We start from the raw sequence: 23,827 nt of genomic DNA, 5'->3' as shown, positions 1-23,827 counted from the left end.
TTTCTCAAGGCTGAATATATGACCTTGTTAATCTTTCTTCATGTGGTTGTACATGTCCTTTATCAGTCCTGTTGCTATCTGGTAGGCAGGCATCAAACCCTTGTACTGTGACTTGTAGCTGACTGTAGTTTTTTTTTTTAGTGTTTTTTTAATTGTTTTAAGCGCTGTTGATTCATGTATACTTCTAATAATAAAAAGTCACAGTTTCTGATGCAAGAAAAACAGTAAAGGAGATTCCACACAACAGAAGAGATGTCAATTTGATATTCCAGATCAGCGTGAGCCCCAGCAGTTGAATACCCCATTAATGAAGTGTTCATATCTTCTAGTAAAGGGAATACTTCTATAAACATACTGTAGGTTGTTTGGCCTACATTTAGAATTTGGCCTAGATTTATAATGAAGCCAACCCCTATCCATATGCCCTATTAGGACCTAGGAACACCACTTGAGCACATACTGTGAGCAAGAACAGAGACATTTAGGTAGACCTGAGCTGGTCGTATGTTACATGGATGGCCATTGGTTACCTGATTGTAATACGCCATTTTTCAGGAGGAATGCCAGGCTGGACCATTTTCCAGCATTTTCAGCAGTTTGTTTGGCCAGGGTTGCCAGGAAGTGAAGCCAAAGCAATCGCCAGACCGCTCCAATGACTGCAAAGTGGTAACAGAGAACAAATCTGCCCAAAAAACCTTTGTGGAAAGTGACCTTTGGTGCAGATTTAAAATCTGCTAAATGTGAATTTAATCTGTAGCTGTGGATTTTCTGCTGGGAAAATGTACCAGTGGCCTTTTATTACCTTCTGATGCAAAACTGATTCATCGGGCTGCCATATAGTTGGTTTCTCCAGGACATCACTAATCCACATTTCTGAGGTCTGAAAACTGATGTGTGGATCAGGGCTTATACTTCCACTGCTAGGATACCAGGCATGGCCTATGCACGGCTATGGAGCTGTTTATACAAGAAAGCAGCAATGTTTCTTTAAACCCATACAATCCGCTTTACTGCAGTAGCATGTGGATGTGTAGATTTTGACAAATTTTTATATTTTTGATGGCTATGGGATTGGGATGTAAAACACCACATTTATTTTTGTCAGGCTCACATCACACTTTGTTTTGCAGTGCTTCTTTATCCCATGTGTCAGAATAAGCCCCAGCTTATGAATTAAATGTATTAATTTCTTCAAATACCCAATGTATATTTTGACCTTAAAGGGAACCTGTCACCCCCGTGCCAGGGTGACAGGCTCCCGACCCCCGTTAGAGCCCCCTATACTTACCTAATCTCGCGGGGTCCCGCTTCTGGAGGTGGTCGGGTGACGGAGATCTCAGCCACTGCAGCCCGGCGCGCGCGCTGAGAGATGAGTCCAACACCCATAGAGAATGTGGAGCGCTGGACTCTCCTGTCATTCTCTATGGGTGTTGGACTCACCTCTCAGCGCGCGCGCCGGGCTGCAGCGGCTGAGATCTTCATCACCCGACCACCTCCAGAAGCGGGACCCGGCGGGATTAGGTGAGTATAGGGGGCTCTAACGGGGGTCGGGAGCCTGTCACCCCAGCACGGGGGGTGACAGGTTCCCTTTAATAGATGGAATAGGATGAATTCGCTGGATCCAGTACAAAATAAAAAGTATTATTTATAGTCAAATTTTTATTTATTTCTTTATCTAGGTAGGTTAGTTTTTACCTTATATTAGACCCTATATATGATGAATGCCTCTTATGGTGCGTTTACACAGAGAGATTTATCTGACAGATCTTTGAAGCCAAAGCCAGGAACCGGCTATAAACAGAGAACAGGTCATAAAGGAAAAAAACTGAGATTTCTCCTCTTTTCAAATCCATTGCTGGCTTTGGCTTAAAAAATCTGTTCGATAAATCTCTCTGTGTAAACGCACCATAAGTGACATCCGTAACAGTTATTTGTCGGGGGTATACATCAGGTAGTCCTAAACATATACTGCCTACCAACACTGCAAAAAGCAATAAAAAATCAGTCTAACCCAATAGCCATAAAGATATGCATTGGGTCCTTTTATATGAGCAGACCAGTGCTCAATACATTATCATGCAGACGAACAGGGCCGTATTTACCACTTGGCACCCGTGGTCCGGTGCCTAGGGCAGCACCTTGCAGGGGGACAGCACCAGGGAGCAGGGGGAAGAAAACAACTTTTTTTAAGGGTAGCTTCACACACACCGTATTTCAGTGAATTCTCTGCTGCGGTAACATAGCAGATACGCAGCAGATTTGATGTAAAAAACTGAAAACAGCATCAAATCTGCACCATCAAATCTGCTGCAGATCTGCTGCACATCGGTCGTGTGTGTTAGCACCCTAAAAATTTTTTAGTCTCCCACCTCCCATTCAGACTTGCCAGTAAATCTGATGTCTTTTCGAGGGGAGGGGGGGTATAGTGGTATGGCGGTATTGGTCAGGTCTAGTATGGCGGAGTTATCCAGTCACAGTATGGTGGTATTGGTCAGGTCTGGTGTGGCAGTGTTATCCAGTCACAGTATGGTTGTATTGGTCAGGTCTGGTATGGCAGTGTTATCCAGTCACAGTATGGCGGTATTGGTCAGGTCTGGTATGTCTGTGTTACCCAGTCACAGTATGGTGGTATTGGTCTGGTCTGGTATGGCGGTGTTATCCAGTCACAGTATGGTGGTATTGGTCTGGTCTGGTATGGCGGTGTTATCCAGTCACAGTATGGTGGTATTGGTCAGGTCTGGTATGACTGTTATCCAGTCACAGTATGGCGGTATTGGTCAGGTCTGTTATGACTGTGTTATCCAGTCACAGTATGGCGGTATTGGTCAGGTCTGGTGTGGCGGTGTTATCCAGTCACAGTATGGTGGTATTGGTCAGGTCTGGTATGGCGGTGTTATCCAGTCACAGAATGGTGGTATTGGTCAGGTCTGGTATGGCGGTGTTTGAAGATGGGGTGTCTTCAGGTTTAGTGCCTAGGGCAGCAGCAGCTGGTAATACGGCCCTGCAGACAAGGCTACATGAATGATTGCTGCAGCCCTTCACTTACATCACATGGTCAGGCCCACATCACCTGTCTACACTGGGAGAGGTGCAGCGTTTGCTCCTTTGTCACCTGATCTATTACACAAGGGATATTCGGTGTTCATGTAATAAGACCTATAACATAAAACTGCTTGATCTTCATCTACTGTGCACTTGTCTGTAGTTTTCTTCAGTGGAATGTGCTGATCCAGAACAATGTCTACCGCCATACCGATGCTAGTTTATGTCACTTGTCTCCAGTTCTGGGAACCATTTGAAGCATTTCCATATGTATGTGTACAGTATGTGTCTGTGAATGTTATGAGCAGTAGTTTTTACAAGCTTCTATGTAATAAGCTTTGTACCCTAGGTTATTGGTGCATTTATGTGATAGTATTAACAGTAGTAGGGTGTTAGCATATTACCTGCTTGTCCAGTCATTGTTTAGCATTCTTAGCATAGCTGGTCCATCCATAGTCATTGTGCCGTATCTATAGTCACTAGAAACTAGTAACATGAAGGAGTGAAGATGTCACATACCTCCCTTCTTTATTGTTAGGTCCCAAGAATAACATCTTGAGATCTCCACCTGACTGTCATAAGAATGGCTAACAATACAATCACCATATCCAGAGAGGAGCTCGAAGACCTCAAGGAAGCTTTCGATAAAGTCGGTAAGTGCACCGTGACTTTGTGGATGACATAGAAATGCAGGTAGCCCATGAAGTTTCTATTGAATGATCACATTGACATTGTGTGTGTTTTTATGTATGTTAGACTAGGTCAAGGCTTTTTTTGTTGTAAATTTAAATGTGCGAAGACATAAATTGTAAAAATTCTAAACAAATCAAAAGAAACTATATTTGGGGAAATTGAACCAGTAAGCGTCTGGGTCCCCAGTCCTCCACCAATTGCCAGAACTAGTGAGGAGAAGTATGTGGCCGAGTGCTTCTTCTCCCCACTCTGTGCACATGATAGGAGACAGGTCCATAGACTTTCTTTAGAAGTCTCAGTTGCATGGACAGAGTGTAGGATACGCTTTGCTGGCACCTGGGGATGGTATTAGTACTGTAAATGAATGTTCAACAAATTTCTTAACGGCTGCCACAGTAGGGAGTGGAACTTAAGAGGGCAAAATTATATTGGAAAGAGCTGAACAATTTCTGTGTTTTCAGTCCACTCCTGGTTTTGGTTGAAAAAAGACTGTAGGAAATACTATGTGTGACTGTAGCCTGAGTCTGTTAAAGGGGTTATCCAGCAAAAAACTGAAAAGAAAACAAAGTTTTCTACAAGACATACAGCAGCTGTTAAGTATGGGAAGACTTGAGATTTTTAAATTGAGATTTTAGAAGTATATTCCAAGTCTATAACTTTCTGAAAACAGTTGATTTGAAAGAAAAAGATTTTTGCTGGACAACCCCTTTAAAGGGGTAGTCCACCCCAAAAAAAATGTTTTCAAATCAACTGCTGCCATGAAAAGACAGAGATTTGTAATTTACTTCAATTAAAAAAATCTCAAGCCTTCCAGTACTTATCAGCTGCTGTATGCCCAACAGGAAGTTGTATTATTTCCAGTCTGGAGAGCAGGAGGGGTTTTCTATGGGGATTTGCTCCTGCTTTGGACAGTTCCTGACATGGACAGAGGAGGCAACAGAGAGCACTGGGTCAGACAGGAAAGAAAACACTACTTCCTGCTGGACATACAGCAGCTAATAAGTACTGGAAGACTTAAGATTTTTTAATAGAAGTGAATTACAAATCTCTGGCACTTTATGGCACCAGTTGATTTGAAAGAAAAAATTTTTGGGTGGACTACCCCTTTAAGCTTCATGCAGCAAGACTGAGATTGCAGGAATCTGGGAAGAGAACTGCTCAGTCGCAAGATCATACCAGAAGCACACCAATCCAAAGAACTGCTGTCCCCAAGTGCCCTGTGTAAATGGTAGTTGGCTACTCTGTTTATTGTCAATGGACTGACAACTGTTCTCGGCTATCTCCATCAGTCCCAAGGTGCAGGCAGGGGTACTCAAAAACTTTTAGTGAAGGCCCACTTACTGGGGTCTATTGTCAGGTGAAGGTCCGAACTAAACATCATTAGTAAACGTGTTGCGCTCCCCCAGTAGTATATAGCCCCCCTGTTGCTCCCCCAGTAGTATATAGACCCCTGTGCGTTCCCCCAGTAGTATATAGATTCCTGTGCGCTCCTCAGTAGTGTATATATAGTCCCCTGTGCGCTCCTCCAGTAGTATGTAGCCCTCCTATGCGCACTCCCAGTAGCATATAGCCCCCCTTTGCACTTCTCCAGTAGTAAATAGTTCCCCTGTGCACTCCCCCAGTAGTATATAGTCCCCCTGTGCGCTCCCGCAGTAGTATATAGTCCCCCTGTGCGCTCCCCCAGTAGTATTTAGTCCCCCTGTGCTCTTTTTTAGTAGTATATAGACCCCCTGTGTGCTTCCCCTCCCATATAGCCCCCCTGTGCGCTCCAGTAGTATATAGACCCCCGCTTTGTGCTCCCCAGTAGTATATAGTCCCCCTGTGCTTCCCCAGTAGTATATAGCACCCCTGCTGTGTGCTCCCCCAGTTATATAGCCCCCCCTGTGCTTCCCTTCCCATATAGTATATAACATAAAAAATAAACCACTTATACTCACCTGGGTCCAGGCGTGTCCTCTTCTCTTTCCCTCTTGTCCTGGCGCCGGCTCTCCAGTGATGTCACTCGAGCGTTGGCACCAGAGACACAGAGCGCCTCTTGTGACCGATGCAGCCACAAGAGTGACTGACAGGGAGGGAGCCAATGGCTCCGTCTCTGTCAGTGCTGCTCCTGCACAGTAACTACGAGTGCTCCTTACGAGTTCTCATAGTTACTGTGCAGAGGGGAGCTCAGTATACAGGTATACCGAGCTGCAGCAGGGGTCCGGTTGGCTGGTCTCCGCGGTCCGCCAGTTGAGGACCCCTGTTGTATGGTGTCAGTCTGCAGTTTGGGGCTCAGAAACAACCAAGCAGATTTTAAATGCCTATGCTGGAAAGCCTAAAGAGGTGCAATAAGATGTCATATTGATGGTAATGGCAAATGTATAGGATCTTAGGACGATAATTTCTTTGTTAATTAAATAAATGTCCTGTGGAAACCTAGTGAATGCATTTTAAACCTCAGAACTATCTCCTAGTAATACTAGTGAGGGCTACAGTACTGCTGCAGTAATAAGCACCGCATATCCCAGAGGTTGCTGGGTGGATGCTGATAGCTGTTGACATTACATCAGTGTTGTAGGTGCAACCTCCTAGTAAGCTTGTGTCCAAATAAAGGCAGGACCCATATCCAAGGTGGATATATACAACACATAATAAACACTGTGTAGAGCGCCTCAACCCTGAACTCTATTATTTAGATATTTAAAGACAAGCTTATGTAATTTACAGGTGTGTAATTGTGTGAGTGCACAGAGGATGCACAAAACTCATGTGGGCAACATTTGTTTATCTCAATTGAAAACTATTTAGTTGATGCATTTCAGCCTCATTCCTTAGTCCTTAGCAAATGCACACTACTACATAACAGGTATCAATTGCTCAGGTTTTACCAAGGGTGAATGTTGCCATATGGTGCGTTTACACAGAGAGGTTTATCTGACACATTTTTGAAGCCAAAGCCAGGAACAGACTATAAACAGGGAACAGGTCGTAAAGAAAAGGTTAAAGGACACCTGTCACCCCCCGTGCCGGGGTGACAGGCTCCCGACCCCCTATGCTCACGTGATCCCGCCGGATCCCGCTTCCTGATCCGGTCGGGTCACGGAGATATCAGCTCCCGAAGCCCGGCGAGCGCGCTGACAGCAGAGTCAGATGCCCATAGAGAATGAATGGGGAGTCCGATGCTCCGTCATTCTCTATGGGCATCGGACTCATCTCTCAGCGCGCGCGCCGGGCTTCGGGCGCTGATATCTCCGTGACCCGACCAGCTCAGGAAGCGGGACCTGGCGGGATCACGTGAGTATAGGGCGATCTAACAGGGGGTCTGGAGCCTGTCACCCTGGCATGGGGGGGTGACAGGTCCTCTTTAAGATTTCTCCTCTTTTCAAATCCATCCCTGGCTTTGGCTTCACAAATCTGTCAGATAAATCCCTCTGTATAAAGGCACCCTAAGCATCTGGTGTCAGGCAGTTTCAGTTGTTGCACATGTGTGCCAGTGTCGGTGTGATACGGTTTTGTAAATGTGCCCTCTCTTTGAATGTATAAATGCTATTTTTGGTCTGGTTGTCTTTATTGCCTTGTGTGTTTTGTGACCAGTGAGGGGCTGTAGTCCCTCATTTGTTAATGTGCAGGATATATACTAGATTTGGGCTATTTCCTGTTGTTAAAGTGTACCTGTCATTATAACTTTCAAAATCTAAATCAACAGTAGATGTGATACGAAGCAAGTTTGCAATATACATTCAATATATTTTTTTTTTGTTACCATGCTGTAAAACAAAGCTGTACTTACCAGAAATCCAGGTCCAGTCTCCGGAAGGCAGATTTTATGACTTGTGCTGGTTGTAAAAAACAGACTAAACACAGGAATTCCGGCCAGTACAGAGAGTCACGGCTCTATGTGTCCATCAATTACATGACTGGCTTCTCTTAGAGCGCTCAGATGGCCTGAGATACACAGGACATCCTGTTTTCTTACGGTTTCCTGTTTTTTTTGAGAAAATAAAAAGAGTCAGAAAACAGGAAGTGCCATGTTCTCCATGATAACTAAAATAAAAAATATATGTATATTGCAAACTTGCTTTATATCACATCTACTGTTGATTTAGATTTTGAAAGTTTTAACGACAGGGACACTTTAACCCTTAGAGGACCCGGCCAATTTAAATTTTTGCGTTTTCGTTTTTCCCTCCTTGTGCTTAAAAGGCCATAGCACTTGCATTTTTCCACCTAGATACCCACATGAGCCCTTATTTTTTGCGCCACTAATTGTACTTTGCAATGACAGGAAGAATTTTTTCATAAAATACACTGCAAAATTGAAAAAAAAAAACACATTTCTTTTATTTGGGGGTTATCATTTTTACGCCGTTTGCCCTGGGATAAAACTGACTTGTTATATATATTCCTCAAGTCGTTATGATTACAACAATATATAACATGTATAACTTATATTGTATCTGATGGCCTGTAAAAAATTCAAACCATTGTTAACATAAATATGTTTCTTAAAATCGCTCGACTTTTTGATTGCTTTTTATTACAATTTTTCTGGATTTGATGCGACCAAAAATGCTTATTTTTACACTTTGGGATTTTTTTGCGCTTACGCCTTTTACCGTGCGAGATCAGGAATGGGATAAATTAATAAATCGGACGATTACGCACACGGCAATACCAAACATGTTTGTTTATTTATTTATTTGTTTATTTTTATTTATAACATGGGAAAAGGGGGGTGATTCTGACTTTTATTAGGGGAGGGGGCTTTTTATTAATAATAACACTTTTACTTTTACTTTTACACTTATACTAGAAGCCCCCAAGCGATCCTCCCCACTAGACACAAGGGAACGGCTGCATTCGGTAATCCCGCTAATACCCGCGGTCCCGGGCTACGAATGGCACCCGGGACCACAGCAGTTCAGAGCGCGGCCGCGCTGCCCCACTCTGAACGTGGGGAGGCGGCCCCAGAAATCAATAGTTAATTTTAAGAAACTTTTTTAATTTGGTTTATTAGGCAAATATGCAACCATCTGCATTTAAAAAGACTTTCCCCAGGTCCCCCCCTCCTCTCCTTTCTGTCATCCACTGCTCAAAATCAGGAAATCTTGACTGTTTTACTTCACCAGCAGAAAGCAGAGAACAACGGATTACACAGAAGGGAGCTATGTTAAGCTGGTATTCAGAGGTCAGAGAGGTCAGCGCTGACAACAGAGGAGAGAGCCTGGTGATGTAGCTGTAAATTAACTCTTTGTTGTCCTGTTTTGGTGCCTCATTTCCCTCCACCCCTCCCCTCTTCATAAAGAACAATGAAGACGGGGGGGAGAGCTTCAAACTGCTTTTTTATAATAAAAATGCATTTTTCGGCTAATAAACCCAATGACAAAGTTTCTTGAAATCGTCTGTACTAATATTGCGTTATTCCTATTCATGTTATATTCATCATATAACAAATAATTTTTTATGTTTGAAGACACAAGAAAATGTTTGATGTGTAAAGAAACATTTCCTTTTATGGAAGAAAATTCCTCGGCACATTGTACTTTGAGCAGATACTGTGCTGTAAAAGACAAGCAATATAAATAAGGACTTTCCCAACATCTGTAGTAAATGAAAAGCCAAAAATAATACATTCACTGCTGCATGCAAAGTTAAAGATTGCTGAAATCCTTTCCTGATCACATGCGCAGAGCTAGCTCTCTGTTCACACTGGTGTTATATTTTTTAATCTTAGCATTGAGTGACACCGTCCACTGAACTCCTTAACAAAGAATGAGCAGGGATTTAAATCAACAAGTTATACTAAATCTTTTTCATCAAATATAAAAAATATGTTTCCCCGAAAATAAGACATCCTTCGAAAATAAGGCATAGTAGAGGATTTACATGATAGTTTAAAATAAGGCATCCCCCCCCCCTGAAAATAAGGCACCCCCTGAAAATGAGACCCCCGCCACCACCGTGCTGCTATCCTCTGCCACCCTCCACCAGCCCCTTGTGGTCCTTCACTGCAGAAATCGAGACTGAAAGTAAAGGGAGAGTCAGGACTGATGGGACAGTGAGGGGAGAGTCAGGACTGATGGGACAGTGAGGGGAGGGACAGGACTGATTGGACAGTGAGGGGAGAGATGGGACTGATGGGACAGTGAGGGTATAGACAGGACTGATGGGACAGTGAGGGGATAGACAGGACTGATGGGACGGTGAGGGGAGAGATGGGACTGATTGGACAGTGAGGGGAGAGTCAGGACTGATGGGACAGTGAGGGGAGAGACGGGACTGATGGGACAGTGAGGGGAGAGACAGGACTGATGTGACGGTGAGGGATCATAGGACTGATGGGACAGTGAGGGGATAGACAGGGCTGATGGGACAGTGAGGGGAGAGACGGGACTGATGGGACAGTGAGGGGAGAGACGGAACTGATGGAAAGTAGTAAAAAAAACATCCCCTAAAAATAAGCCATAGTGCATCTTTGGGAGCAAAAATTAATATAAGACACTGTCTTATTTTCGGGAAAACAGAAAATTTATATCTCATTCGGCTCAGTACTTCCTGCTCTATAACATATTGGGGGAGATTTATGAAAGGGTGTAAATATACACCTGGTGTAAACTGCCCACAGCAACCAATCACAGCTCCTCCAGAGCTGAAAACTGAACTGTGATTGGTTGCTGTGGGCAGTTTAGAGATAGCATTGTCTTGGTGACAGATTCTCTTAAAAGGCAATGGGGGAATTTATCAAGATTGACATTTCACTCATCTTGGCAGTGACAGCCTGCTTAGCCAATCACTGACTGAGACTGCCAGAGTATCCCTTTAAAGGGGTAGTCCACCCAAAAATTTTTTCTTTCAAATCAACTGGTGCCATGAAGTGCCAGAGATTTGTAATTCACTTCTATTAAAAAATCTTAAGTCTTCCAGTACTTATCAGCTGCTGTGTGTCCAGCAGGAAGTGGTGTTTTCTTTCCTGTCTGACAAAGTGCTCTCTGTTGCCTCCTTTGTCCATGTCAGGAACTGTCCAGAGCAGTAGCAAATCCCCATAGAAAACCTCTCCTGCTCTCCAGACTAGAAATAATACAACTTCCTGTTGGGCATACAGCAGATGATAAGTACTGGAAGGCTTGAGATTTTTTAATAGAAGTAAATTACAAATCTCTGGCACTTCATGGCAGCAGTTGATTTGAAAGAAAAAAAATTTGGGTGAACTACCCCTTTAAGTATTCTGCACCCATGTACTGTCACACTACATTTATGAAGAGCACCATGTACCCTTAGATCAATACCTCCACCTCCTCTGTGCTTAGCCCTGCCCCCTTGCTGAACATGGCACACATTTCAGAAGTCAGTAAGAACTTTTGCATTTACTGGCATTACCACTACTGTAACAATTTTCTTAACACAGATGTGGACAGCAGCGGATATATCAATGACTATGAACTCCAAGATTTGTTTAAAGAAGCCAACCTCCCACAACCCGGCTACCGCGTGCGAGAGATTGTGGAGAAGCTATTTACAGCAGCTGACCGTAATAAAGATGGAAGGATAGATTTTGAGGAGTTTGTTTTGGTGAGTAAGCAAAGGAAATAACTATTGAACTACTGTTTTCTTAGAGTGTATTCACACCATGATTATGCCTCCTGAAGCATGCATATGTGAGCATCCTGCCACAGCAGGCACCACCACAGGCCCCATTGACTTTAAAGCTACTCTGTATCTACCAACCCAGCCCACCAAACCGCAAGTACCGTCTGTTTGATGAGAGTAAATACTTACCGGTCGTGTCTTTTAAAATACGCCTGGTGCCTTGTTAAAGCTAAAAATTATCTTTCATATTTGTAGCACTGTATCATACTGAGGTGGCCTAGAATGTATGTGCCCCAGGTTGCCTCTCTGCGACCCCTCTCCTTTTTTCCTCCCCACCCTCCTCATCATTAGGAACACCACCAGGCAGGGTTTATATTCATTACTTGTCTAAACAGTGTGCACGTACTATAGCTACACCAGTGCACTGTTTAGATGAGCAATAAATAGAAGTCCTTGGGGCATTACTAATGACGAGGAGGGTAAGGATTTACTCTCATCTAACGGCTGGTACTACAGAGTCACTTTAATAGTCCAGACATACTTGGCTAATGTCTATGTTCAGGTCATTTCAAAGTGTATGTGTGTTTGCACTCAGACCCTAGAGTGCAGCCATGTTTTAGAATCAGAACAAGTATACATCAAAATGGGATGCTGAGGTATACGGCCTTGGAAGGAACAATCGTAGTGTGTACCCAGCCTACACAACATTTACTTTTGCAGTACTACAGAGCTTTTTTTCCTACTGAAGGTTATGGCAGCGGGGTGGAACCAATGACAAATATTGTGAAGAATTGCTTTGAAGTGACACTGTCACCCCCTTTTTGCATTCTGACTTCTCTACACAGGTGTAAAGGGTAAATTTAGCAGTTTCCATACCTTATACCATACGTCATGGTGCTTGTTCAAGTAAAAAGTGATCTTTTATCAACTGCAGATTGTGCTAAGTGGGTGGGGCTTTGCAGCATTAGGGTCACTTAGCCCCACCCACAGCATCACCGCCCCTCCATGACATCATAGGCACATATGCCCCGCCCCTCATTGACCATTGGAGCAGGCTGGTTTAAAGGTCTAGGCCCCACCCCGTCTAGGTCAGCCCATACCAATGGGCATTGAGGGGGTTGGGCCTATGTGCCGATGGCATCATGGAAGGGCGAGGCCAGCAGTGGTGCTGTGGGCGGGGCTAAGTGGGCCCAATGCCGTAAAGCCCCGCCCACTTACCACAATCTGCAGTTGATAAAAGATCACTTTTTACTGGAACAAGCACCATGATGTATGATATAAAACAAGGTATGAAAACTGCTAAATTTACCCTTTACATCTGTGTAGAAAAGTCATAATGCATAAAGGGGGATGACAGTGTCACTTTAAGTCAACCACTCATTTTTCATCATACATAAATGTCTACCTGGTATTTCTTTCATCTTTTTAATTTATTTTGCCCCTCTTCTTTGCCCTTATCTGTCAGTCTAACTATATCCACTTTCCTTTGCCGACTCTGTATAGTTCTTTGAGCAAGTGTACTATCACATGTACTAAAAGAAATTTTTTTCCAAACCTGCTTGGTTCAAAACACTACAGGGTTCAGGTGCTTACCGTCATTTTCTGCTTGAGCACCAGCCCAGCTCGGAGCACTGGGAGCAGGCACAGAACAAAAAAAATCAGCACAAAAAAATGAAATTTTACTCGAACAATTGTTTGTCCTGAGTTAAATTCCCTACCAAGCCTACCAAGCTGTTGAGTAGCGCGCACCTGGTAAAATACTCAAGTCTGCCATTGGTTTCAGTGGGGCTTGTTACTGAGCTCAACTCTATTCTTAAAGGTGTACTCCAGCGCAAAAGAAATTCTTTGTGCCAGAGGTCTGTAAATTACTTCTATAAAAAAGTCTTCCCATACTTATCAGCTGTTGTATGTACTGCAGGAAGTGGTGTAGTCTTTCCAGTTTGAGTGCTATCTGCTGCCACCTTTGTTCATGTCAGGAACTGTACAGAGAAGCAGCAAATTCCCATAGAAAACCTCTCCTGCTCTGGACAGTTCCTGACAGGGACAGAGATGTCAGCAGAGAGCACTGTGTCAGACTAGAAAGAATACGCCACTTCCTTCAACACTCAATATTTTTTGCAATATTTTGTACTTTAGTGTGAGGGAAATTAATTTGTTTTTAGATAAAAATTTATATATTGTACAAGATTTTTATAAGCTAAACATATATATATAAAATTTATAAAAAGTAAGATGTATGTCCCTATAGACCACAACAAAGTACATAATAGCGCATGGAACAGCATCTTTTGGATGTAAGGGCTCAGCCACACTAGCGTTTTTCTTTGTTTCTAACGGATCCGTCTATATTAATTGAGCAGACTGATGCAAACTGATTGCAAAATGTTCATCTTTTTTTAATCTTTTTTGTACATCAGTTTGCATAAGTTTGCATCATTCAGGATGCATTTTTCTATCCGTTTATTTTTCTGCTTTGGTTTCTTGCTGCTTCTGCGCATGCTCAGTGCAAAAACGGATGAAAAAAAAAAGGATGTGAACGGAAATACCTTCCGTTTTAGATCCGTCCTCATTGACTACAATGTAAAAAAAAAAAACGGAAGTGCACTTTCTGTTCGTGATCCGTTTTTTTTAAGTGGAAAGAAAAATACTGCAAACACTATTTTTTCTTCCGTTCAAAAAAACGGATCTTGAATGGATTGCATGCAAACGGAGCACAATTAGGGCAAACGGAGCACACTAAAATAGCATGGGAATCTATGGGGATTTTAACGGATCCCACAGTTTCCGTTTTGCTTACTCCAAAACGGAAAAGGTAGACGGAATGGTGCCGGATGGTCAAACGCAGATGTGAACGCAGCCTAACTTGCACATGCTAGTATTTTTTCACTTGATGTGACCACAATATTTTGATAAATAGGTGGAGATATTTTTTTTAGCTATCTTCTATTTCATTCTTCACCTTTTACATTGTTCTGTTTCTAGCACATGATTACATCTTATGTAGGTATATTATCACGCTGTCCTAACATTAGTCATCTGCTGTTTTTTTGTTTTTTTTTAAAAGATCATAGAGTCGAGTGAATATTTGTTATGAGACCTTGGGAGTCACCCTCTCCTGTGTAGCATGGTTGGCACATAAGTAGCTGTTTCATCCAGCCGTAAACATATACAGTAAGAAGAGCCAGAGGAAGCAGTTCCATCTAGAGATGAGCGAATCTCCAGCATGCTCGAGTCGATCCGAACCTGAACTTTCGCCATTTGATTAGCGGTGGCTTCTATAGTTGGATAAAGCCCTAAGGCTATGTGGAAAATATGGATATAGTCATTGGCTGTATCCATGTTTTCCAGACAACCTTAGAGCTTTATCCAAGTTCAGCAGCCACCACTAATCAAATGCTGAACGTTTGGGTTCGGATGGACTCGAACCCGAACCCGGTTCGCTCATCTCTAGTTCCATCCATTGTATTGTTGTTATTCTGGGTTACTGCAACTTTCCTCCCATTCACTTCAGTGCACTACCCAGCACAGTCACTACTAAAGGTAAGGAGCCATTGGCTTCTGGTTGCGGGCACTGTTTACAGTAATGTGGGTGGCTTTAAAAAAAGTCCGTCTTTAGGAGGAGAACTATAGTACTAAAGTAAGCTGGAGATTGGACATTTATTTATTATTATTATTATTATTATTATTATTATTATTTTTAGTTGTATTGTTTCCTCATAACATAGTTTATTCCAAATGTGTCAACGTCTAATCCCTTGTTCGCTATTGAAACATTCAGTTGAAAGAACACTTTACACTTTACATCTGCAAATCTTTGGTTGTCAGCGCCTGCAAACAAGCGCCGATCAGCTAGACCCACGCTTGCAGTGCCTTAAGATGGTATAATTAATCAATGGGCTGGGCCACACAAATAATCCCTGCGTTGTTCGTGCAGCCATTTAAGTACATTGCTTTTGGCCACACATCTGTTTACACAGGAAGATATGCGGCCGGTAAACAATGATTTAAAGGGCTGCTTAAAAGATGCAATCAGCCGATGACCGGGCATTTTCCTTCTCCTCAGCTGATCAATGACACTTTCACACTAGCTGATTATTGGCCGAATTACGTTACTAGCTATGCTCGTTGCCAGTCATCGATCCATGCAAAAGGCTCTTTAGAGGCAAAAACTGGAACGAAAACATATGCTTTGAATGTGCAACAATTTTTACCTATAAACATTAATACCAATACTCTACCATGTACTCATACCGCAGAGTGTCTCTTTTATAGCTATACCAAGATCTGAAAAGTAAAGATGTGAGCCGAACGTTCCGAAGATCAATTAATAAACGTCTGGGCATAACGGCAATAGGAGGGACCTCGGCTATATCCAACCAGGGCACACAGCATTCCTATTCAGGTAAGAATACAAGCTTCTTCTCTCCTCTATTGTGTGCACTGGAAAGTGATACCTTGTCATGCTCCTGTGAGGATGGGCAATCATAGTATGAGCCGCTGCTACACATTGCCGCTGACCTCCTAGTAGATGACTGTACTGCTGCTTCTTTTAGATGAGGAGAAAGTGGCTTTTGTTAACTGGATAAATAAAGCTTTAAAAGATGACCCGGACGTCAAGCATCTTCTGCCTATGGACCCTACTAACAACAGCCTATTCACATCACTGAGGGATGGGATCCTACTATGGTGAGTGACCGTACTGTGCTTTTTCTCCACCATTTGTACTTTTTACTCATGTTAGGCTGGGATCACACAAGTTTTTGCAATCAGTTTTTCTCATCCGTTTTTTTAAATGGAAGTCAATGGAAAAACAGATCAAAATAGACGCACACAAACGCATCCATTTTTCCATCCATTTTTTTTTTTTTTTTTTTAGAAAACAGATTGCAAAAACGTAGTGTAAACCCAGCCTTACTGGTTTAGGAAATAGTTAGGTATGGTTGAAGAAACCTTTACAGCTTTATTTAAGTTATTCCACACTGCATTACATAGCTTGGCATTGAGAGCACATTTTATTTATAACCCCATATTCCTGAAAAGTTAGCAAATGAAGGTAGAAAACAATTGAACATGGTTTTGCATATGATAAAAGAACTGACCTTGGATCCCATGGTTTGTATTTCAAAGCTCTGATGACTATGCTCGGCTGAATACCGATGGTTGAACTTCCTGTGATGCTGTCTATGTTATTCAGAGCAGTCTCATTGCTGATGGAGGTCTACAGTATATGGTATATCGATGTGTAATCTAACAACTTTAACCACTAACCTAGACCTTCATATTAATTCACCTTACCATTTTCTTACCATCTCTCTTGAAAGTTTACTTTTTCATAGGGTAGGTTAAATGAATGAAACACTATGGGGCTGATTTACTAATGTTGTAATGCTCTGTCCGAAAAATTTAGTTTTTTTTTACCATTTTCTCTGCTGATTTACTGTTTTGCCTTATTTACTGATGGTGGGCCAGAAGCCAGAATTGCCCGTCATTGTTGTCTAAAAACCCAAAATGTGAAAGTGTTGTGGGCATGGCCCTTTGAACCTACCATAATGGACATATTTATAAAACTGAGCGGTGTGGGGGGGTGTGGGGGTTATTTTCGGGGAAACACAGTAGTAAATGTCCCTCTAGCCACACCGCTTTTCTGGGGGCAAAAAAAACTCTGAACCAAAAAAAGTGTCACCCATGTTGTTATTATTATTCATTTTAAAGTGCTCTTGATTCCACAGTGCTATAAAAGGGATAAGGGTTAACATTCAGGACGTAACAAAGTCAAGAAAAAACAAAATAACCTGAATAAAGTCAATGGCAGTCTGGTGCATAAAGATAGCGGAATCTGTCCACAAGGGCTTACAATTGCAGCATGACTGCAGGAATCCGATTGTTTTCCCTGACCGCGGGAAGAGTTTTATTTACCTCCATACTGTCTGATCCTTAATCTTCTCATAGAGTCTGCCTCAGGGAGACTCTTAGAAGATTGCAGATAATAGACCCTTAGGGTGACTTAAAAATTGTAAAAAAGATTGTTTAAAAAGGTTTTTAAAAATATGTCAAAGCCCCTCCCCAATTAAAGTTTAAATCACCCCTTTCCCATTTTATAAATAAAACATGTAAAAATAAATATATTTAATATCATAGCATGTGCAATTGTCCAATCTACCCAATTCTGGTCCTCTTGTGAATGGCGTAAATGTAAAAAGGAAAAAATCCAAAATAGCTGATTTTATTGTTACATTATAAATTAGAAAAAGATTAATAAAAAGTTATCAAAATGGTCAATCTCATTATAAGGCGAACAGTTCGAATTGTTTGGAACTTCTTGGTGTCTTTTGTATCACTGTTCATCTTGTATAGATTTCTTTTCCTGCAGACTTGTGCCAATAAAATTGGGTTTAAAAAAAAAAAAAAAGGTCAATCTAAACAAACATGGTATCAATAAAAACAAGAGATCATGGCACAAAAAAAATATGCCCCAAACTGCCCCATAGGTGTAAAAATAAAACCGGTATAAGAGTTACAACCATTTTAATTATATTTTTCATAATTATTTTCAAATTTAAAAAGTTTTGCCGTAAAAAATAGTAAAATTTTATAAATGCTATGTAAACATGCATATTGTTATATTCAGACTGATCTATTGAATAAAGATAACCTCTCAGTTTTACTGTAAAGTGCATTGCGTAGACAAGGAACACCCCAATTTCACCCCATAAATAATATTTTTGGGGTTCCATCATACATTTCATGGTAGATTGAAAGATGCCATTACAAAGTACACTTGTTCCTGAAAAAAAACAAGCTATCGCATGGCTCTGTAGATCACGGGTGTCAAACTCAAAAACACAGTGGGACAGAATAAAAAAAAATGGACAAAGTAGCGGGCCAACCTTGATGCATCTCCCAGCACTGTGCACTATAAATGTTATCATAAATTGCTATGACAAGAAAAGTATAGGATAGGAAGGTAAAGGGCAGGGTGAAGGAAAGCTTGTACTGTACTACCCATGGCACACGTACCACCATCCTATGGGCCTATGGGGATGGCTGGGCTGCAGCCTAGTTTGCTGGCTCCGCTATGGCAGGAAGAATCTGGCATCATTAAAGGTATGAGAGGCAGTGATGTGAATGGCGGTAATGTGGATGCCAGGGGCGGATTAACTGTACCATGGGTCCTGGGCTTTTTACAGAGCTTGCTCCCACATGCCATAGTTCACCATAGGAACCACACTTTTATAACACCTCCTATCCACGTATGTATAAGCTCCTCATCCATAGTGCCCAAAATGGTAATAATGTCCCTTCTGTAGCCCTGAAGGTATTAGTCCTTGGGCTCTTGTCACGGCAACCTGACCCACCCAGGATGTCGGTACCTCCATGCACAGAAGGGGGAAAAAATAACCCAAGGTGTGCAGTGGTGTGTGTATAGGTGCCAGTGCTCCCCACAAACTGCTTGTACCTTTGGATAGCTGCTTTTAATCCAAGATCTGTCCTGGGGTCTTCTCGGCAGGTGATGCAGTTATTGTCCTAAAAACAACTTTTAAACTTTCAGCCCTGTGTCAAATTGGCATGGCCTAGAGTGTCTATGCCCTAGGTTTCACCGCCTCTCCGTCCCTCCTCTCCACCCTTCTCATCATTAGGAATGCCCCTAGAATAATTTCTCCTTTTCACCTGTAAGAACACTGCACATGTGTTGGATCGTTAAGGCACCTGTGCAGTGTTCAGACAAGTGATGAATAGAAAAAAACCTGCCCAGGGGCATTCTTAATGGTGAATGGTGAGGGCGGGGAGGGACGGAGAGGCAGTGCAAGCCTAGGGCACACCCACTCTAGGCCACACCAATTTGACACAGGGCTACAAGTTTAAAAGTTTTTTTTTAGGACAATAACTGCATCACCTCCCGAACGGACCGCAGGACAGATCATGGAATGCTTATTGATTTTCCCGCACCTCCACTGCCTGTCTACCTGTTTTAATTCATGGGACTCTTTTAATATTCTGTTTAGCTAATATGTTTCTAGTGGTCCAGGAACTGAAAGGTGAGATATCTTTGAATATGTTTTATCTATTCCTATGTTTACTTTGGAGAAAGCATGGGGTTTAGAGGACCCCACTGAAATGACCCCCTTTAAGTGGCTTAGTACTGATTATCCATTTCACAGTACATGTGTAATGTACTGAGATTTTAGAAGGACCACAATGAAATGTCTTTGCATGGGAATATGGAAAGTTACACTTGGTTCCTTAAAAAATTTGAATTAATAATTTGCCATCTCCTTTATAAAAAGATTTTTTCGCATGGTTTACCTTTCTGCTGTTTGCTTTGTGGCAATAATAGGAAACACAAGATGGATATCCATTTTTAATGACTCGCAAGGGTGCTGCATTATTTGGTACTGTGTATGGGGATGGAAACAGTTTATTTTTATTGGACTGCTTCTTATAATGTTTCTTTTTTATTATGTTTGTGTTAAAAGATTTTAGATGTTCTGTACATTGTATAGTGCCATTGTAAAAAGCTGTTGGACTGTAGCATAGTTAAGTATATAAAAAAAGACGTATAGATGAAGACTGGTGCTAATAAATCCATACTGGCATCAGTTTGCGTTCCATAAAATTGGATCTGTCGACAGACTGCAAATAAATTCCCTTTTTCTTTAACTTTAGGAAAGGAACAATTTTAAAATGTACTCATTGTGGTATTTTGAGAGTATTTTGGGGTTCCTATCGAAGGGACAATACACATTCAATAACAGTTGTTTGGGACGACAGTTATCTCTCCCGTCCTTCTGATTTCCATGAACCTTTGGTACGGCTGTATGTTTTCCATTGGGAGGAGCCAGTTTATTTCTCCAAGAACAAAGGGTCAGACAGTGAAAATCCATCAGTGGGATAGTTTTGTTCCTATGTGTATGTAAAACGGATATGTAACTACACTGGTTATTGCTCCTACTGATTGGTAGCAGTGGTGGGAGGGGTTATGGGCTAAGGGGGTTGTCTGGGTTATTCACAAATATTTACAGCATGCTAATATAATATAATAGCAAATGATGCTATACTTGCCTCTTTTATCCTTGTTGAGTCCAATGCTGCCTTTCTGGTTCTTCCCAACACATTTTTTTCCTTCCCTGCATCATCAGTCATTGCTATTCCCATGACACCCTACATCTGGCTCTGGCACCCTACATCTATCTAATCTGTATTATCTTTACAGTGCTATTGTGAAGAAGGGACATTAGATGGCTCTGGCATTATTTAGTATTTTAATTCTTTTCTTTTTTTCATTTAGCAAAATGGTAAACTTGTCCCAGCCGGATACAATTGATGACAGAGCTATCAACACAACAAAGCTAACCCCATTCACTATTTCAGTAAGTCCATGATCTGTTTTGCTTACACCATATGTATGTTAGCATGGAAATCTTCACTTGTTTCTACCATTAGCAAAAATATTTGTCATGGTAAAGTTAGGTCAGACCCCCACCCAGCTCTACAGTGAGCCAGGAGAAGTGTGCGGCTGTGCATTGCACCCCCCGGATCGCTAAGATCTCTGTCTTGCTGCAGGAGATGGACTCAATAGACTTACAATGTCTTCACCACAGCAAGACAGGCAGTGAAGTGAATGGCCACATGCTTCTCCTGGCTTGATAAGTGGAGATCTAAAAGCAACTCTGTACCCACAATCTGTCCACGCCATCTTGTACCTTCGGATAGTGGCTTTTAATCCATGATCTGTCCTGGGGTCCCTTCGGCAGGTAATGCAGTTATTGTGCTGAAAAACAACTTTTAAACTTGCAGCCCTGTGTCGAACTGGCGTGGCCTAGAGTATCTGTGCATTAGGCTGGCACAACCTCTCTGTCCCTCCTCCCCACCCTCTTTATGATTTGGAATGCTCTAGCCAGGTATTCTCCTATTCCTCACTTATCTGAACACTGCACAGGTGCCTTAACAATCCAACCCATGTGCTGTGCTCACACAGGTGATGAATAGTAGAAAATCTGCCTGGAGCATTCCTAATGGTGATGATGAGGAGGGACAGACAGGTTGTGCCAGCCTAATGCACAGACACTCTAGGCCACGCCAGTTTGATACAGGGCTGCAAGTTTAAAAGTTGTTTTTTAGGACAATAACTGCATCACCTGCCGAACGGACCCCAGGACAGATCTTGGATTAAAAGCAGCTATCCAAAGTTACAAATGGTTTGGGGTGGGCAGATTTAGGGTACAGAGTCGTTTTAATACCAAGACCCCAACTGGTCAAAACAAATCTCTTTGACATAAACTGCTAAATGTTCATATATTTTGCATGGTAGCCAATGCAAGCTGCTTTAAAGGGGTATTCCAATCGAATGCTGCATTCAGCTCTCTTCAGCAGCTCCATAAAGAATGAATGGAGCAGTGGTGCACATCTGCAGTCCTAAGCTCCTTTCAGCTAGGATGTCAATGCCCCCCTACATATCGGTTGTACCCCCTGCAATCTCTTAGTTATGCCCTATCTTATTGATACTGTGAATAGGGCATAACCTTTCCAGATAGAAAACCCCCTTTAAAGTGTTAAAATATTATACTGCATTAACACTTGTATAACATTTCATTATAGCAGTTGTATCTTTGTTTTTATAAAACCTTAGGAAAATATTAACTTGGCTCTGAATTCAGCCTCTGCCATTGGTTGTACAGTAGTGAACATTGGTGCACACGATTTAAAAGAAGGAAAGCCACACTTGGTCCTGGGCCTGTTATGGCAGATTATTAAAGCTGGACTGTTTGCTGACATTGAAATCTCCAAAAATGAGGGTAATTAAAAAAACATTGTGCCCTGTACATTTTAATGTGTTCACAGATTTGCATTGGAACTCAGAAGCTCTAAAATAGTTTCCCAGGATTTCTAAAAAATAAAAACATCATGCAACAGGTTACTGGACTGGAGACTTAAAGTGACACTGTCACCCCCTATTTGCATTTTGACTGCTCTCCACAGGTATAAGGGGTAAATGTTACAGCTTTCATTACTTATTTTATATTATACCTCATGGTGCTTGTTATGTTAAAAAGTCGTTTTTATCACCTGTGGATTGGTATATCTGGATGGCCACATCGCTCCGCCCCATCCGCGACGTCATCACTGCATAGGCCCCACCCCCTCAGCCATTGGAAGGGCCAGCCTAAAGCACTAGGCCCCACCCTCTAGATTGTCCCACAACAATGGTCGCTGAGGGGGCGGGGCCTATGCAGCGATGACATCAAAAATGGGGGCAGGACTAAGTGACGCTAGGGGCGGAGCGATGTGGCACATAGACTGCGAGGCCCCACCCCCATATACCAATCAACAGGTGATAAAAACGACTTTTTAATAGGGATGGGCCGAACCCGCCGAGGCTCGGGTTTATCCCATTGGATTCCCACTGTCTGCCCGCTCCGTGCAGCGGGTGGATCCAGCGGGAAGACCGCCTGGAAAAATGGGATACAGCCTATGGCTGTATCCCATTTTTCCAGGCGGTCCTCCCGCTGGATCCGCCCGCTACACGGAGCGGGCAGACAGCGAGAATCATTACTCGGTTCGGACCATCCCTACTTTTTAACATAACAAGCACCATGAGGTATAATATAAAATAAGTAATGAAAGCTGTAACATTTACCCTTTACACCTGTGGAGAGCAGTCAAAATGCAAATAGGGGGTGACGGTGTCACTTTAAGGGAGATTTCTAGAAAATTAGCACAGGCCTTTAGAAAAATCCAAAGATCACTTTACTCAACCCTAAATGACCAAATCACTGGCCTCCGTAATCTCTGCGTGCATGTACAGCATGTAACTTCTAATTGGCTATAGCCATGTGAACAATGTGATGTCATCGCAGCAGCAGACTTTGCTGGGAACACACTGTTAGATGATGGAATTTGGCGGTGCCCTTGGAGTGGACAGGGGGGGTGTGAATTCTTAATTGTTTAAGGCTGAGTTCACACAAAGTAATTAAAGTGAATGTACCACTAATACAAACATATTTTTTTACATGAATAGACCACCGCCTCCACAGAGATGCCAGTGCCGCAGATCTTTTTTTGAACTGCGGCCCAGTTCCTGCGGACAGCGCCATATATTACCAGGTACCAGCCAGGCATAAAGCACTGGAGGTGGGCCGGCTGGCCCCCAGTGTGACAATCTGCCCCCTCTCTGTGACGCGGCTCCATTAAAATCAATGTCAAAGAGGGAAGGGGAGATCGCCAAACTAGGGGCCAGCCCACAGTGCTTCATGCTCGACAGGTGCTTGGGAATCGGTGACTGCCCTAGTAGCATGGTGGAAAAAAAAAACACAAAAAAATTTAATACTTTAGGACTTTAGGAAAATGAGCTTGTATCAAAACTTTAGTAAATTCAGTAAATTTTGTTATTTTTACTATTCTTTTATTCCCAACCTAAGAAAACCCTTTCTGAATCTTTGCATAGATGTGCTATTCCTATTTTAGTATTGGAAGCTCTTCCTGCTGCAGTATTATGCAGATCATTTCACCGTATTCCTCGGAACATAAA

At 42.4% G+C, this 23,827-nt stretch overlaps 1 protein-coding gene across 1 annotated transcript in view; it reads left to right on the top strand.

Moving 5' to 3' along the window:
• Positions 1–23,827, top strand: part of PLS1 (plastin 1) — a 64,433-nt gene that overhangs the window by 7,042 nt on the left and 33,564 nt on the right. The window contains exons 2-7 of the mRNA XM_069975411.1: positions 3,581–3,695; positions 11,120–11,283; positions 15,574–15,703; positions 15,855–15,987; positions 20,588–20,669; positions 21,929–22,094. Coding sequence (XP_069831512.1) covers positions 3,626–3,695; positions 11,120–11,283; positions 15,574–15,703; positions 15,855–15,987; positions 20,588–20,669; positions 21,929–22,094 — 745 coding nt within the window. The 5' untranslated portion in view covers positions 3,581–3,625. The remainder of the gene's footprint in view (positions 1–3,580; positions 3,696–11,119; positions 11,284–15,573; positions 15,704–15,854; positions 15,988–20,587; positions 20,670–21,928; positions 22,095–23,827) is intronic.

This window comes from Dendropsophus ebraccatus, chromosome 6 (assembly GCF_027789765.1).
Source record: "Dendropsophus ebraccatus isolate aDenEbr1 chromosome 6, aDenEbr1.pat, whole genome shotgun sequence".
Classification (NCBI taxonomy): Eukaryota; Metazoa; Chordata; class Amphibia; order Anura; family Hylidae; genus Dendropsophus; species Dendropsophus ebraccatus.
This window is presented reverse-complemented; position numbering and strand designations above follow the sequence as displayed.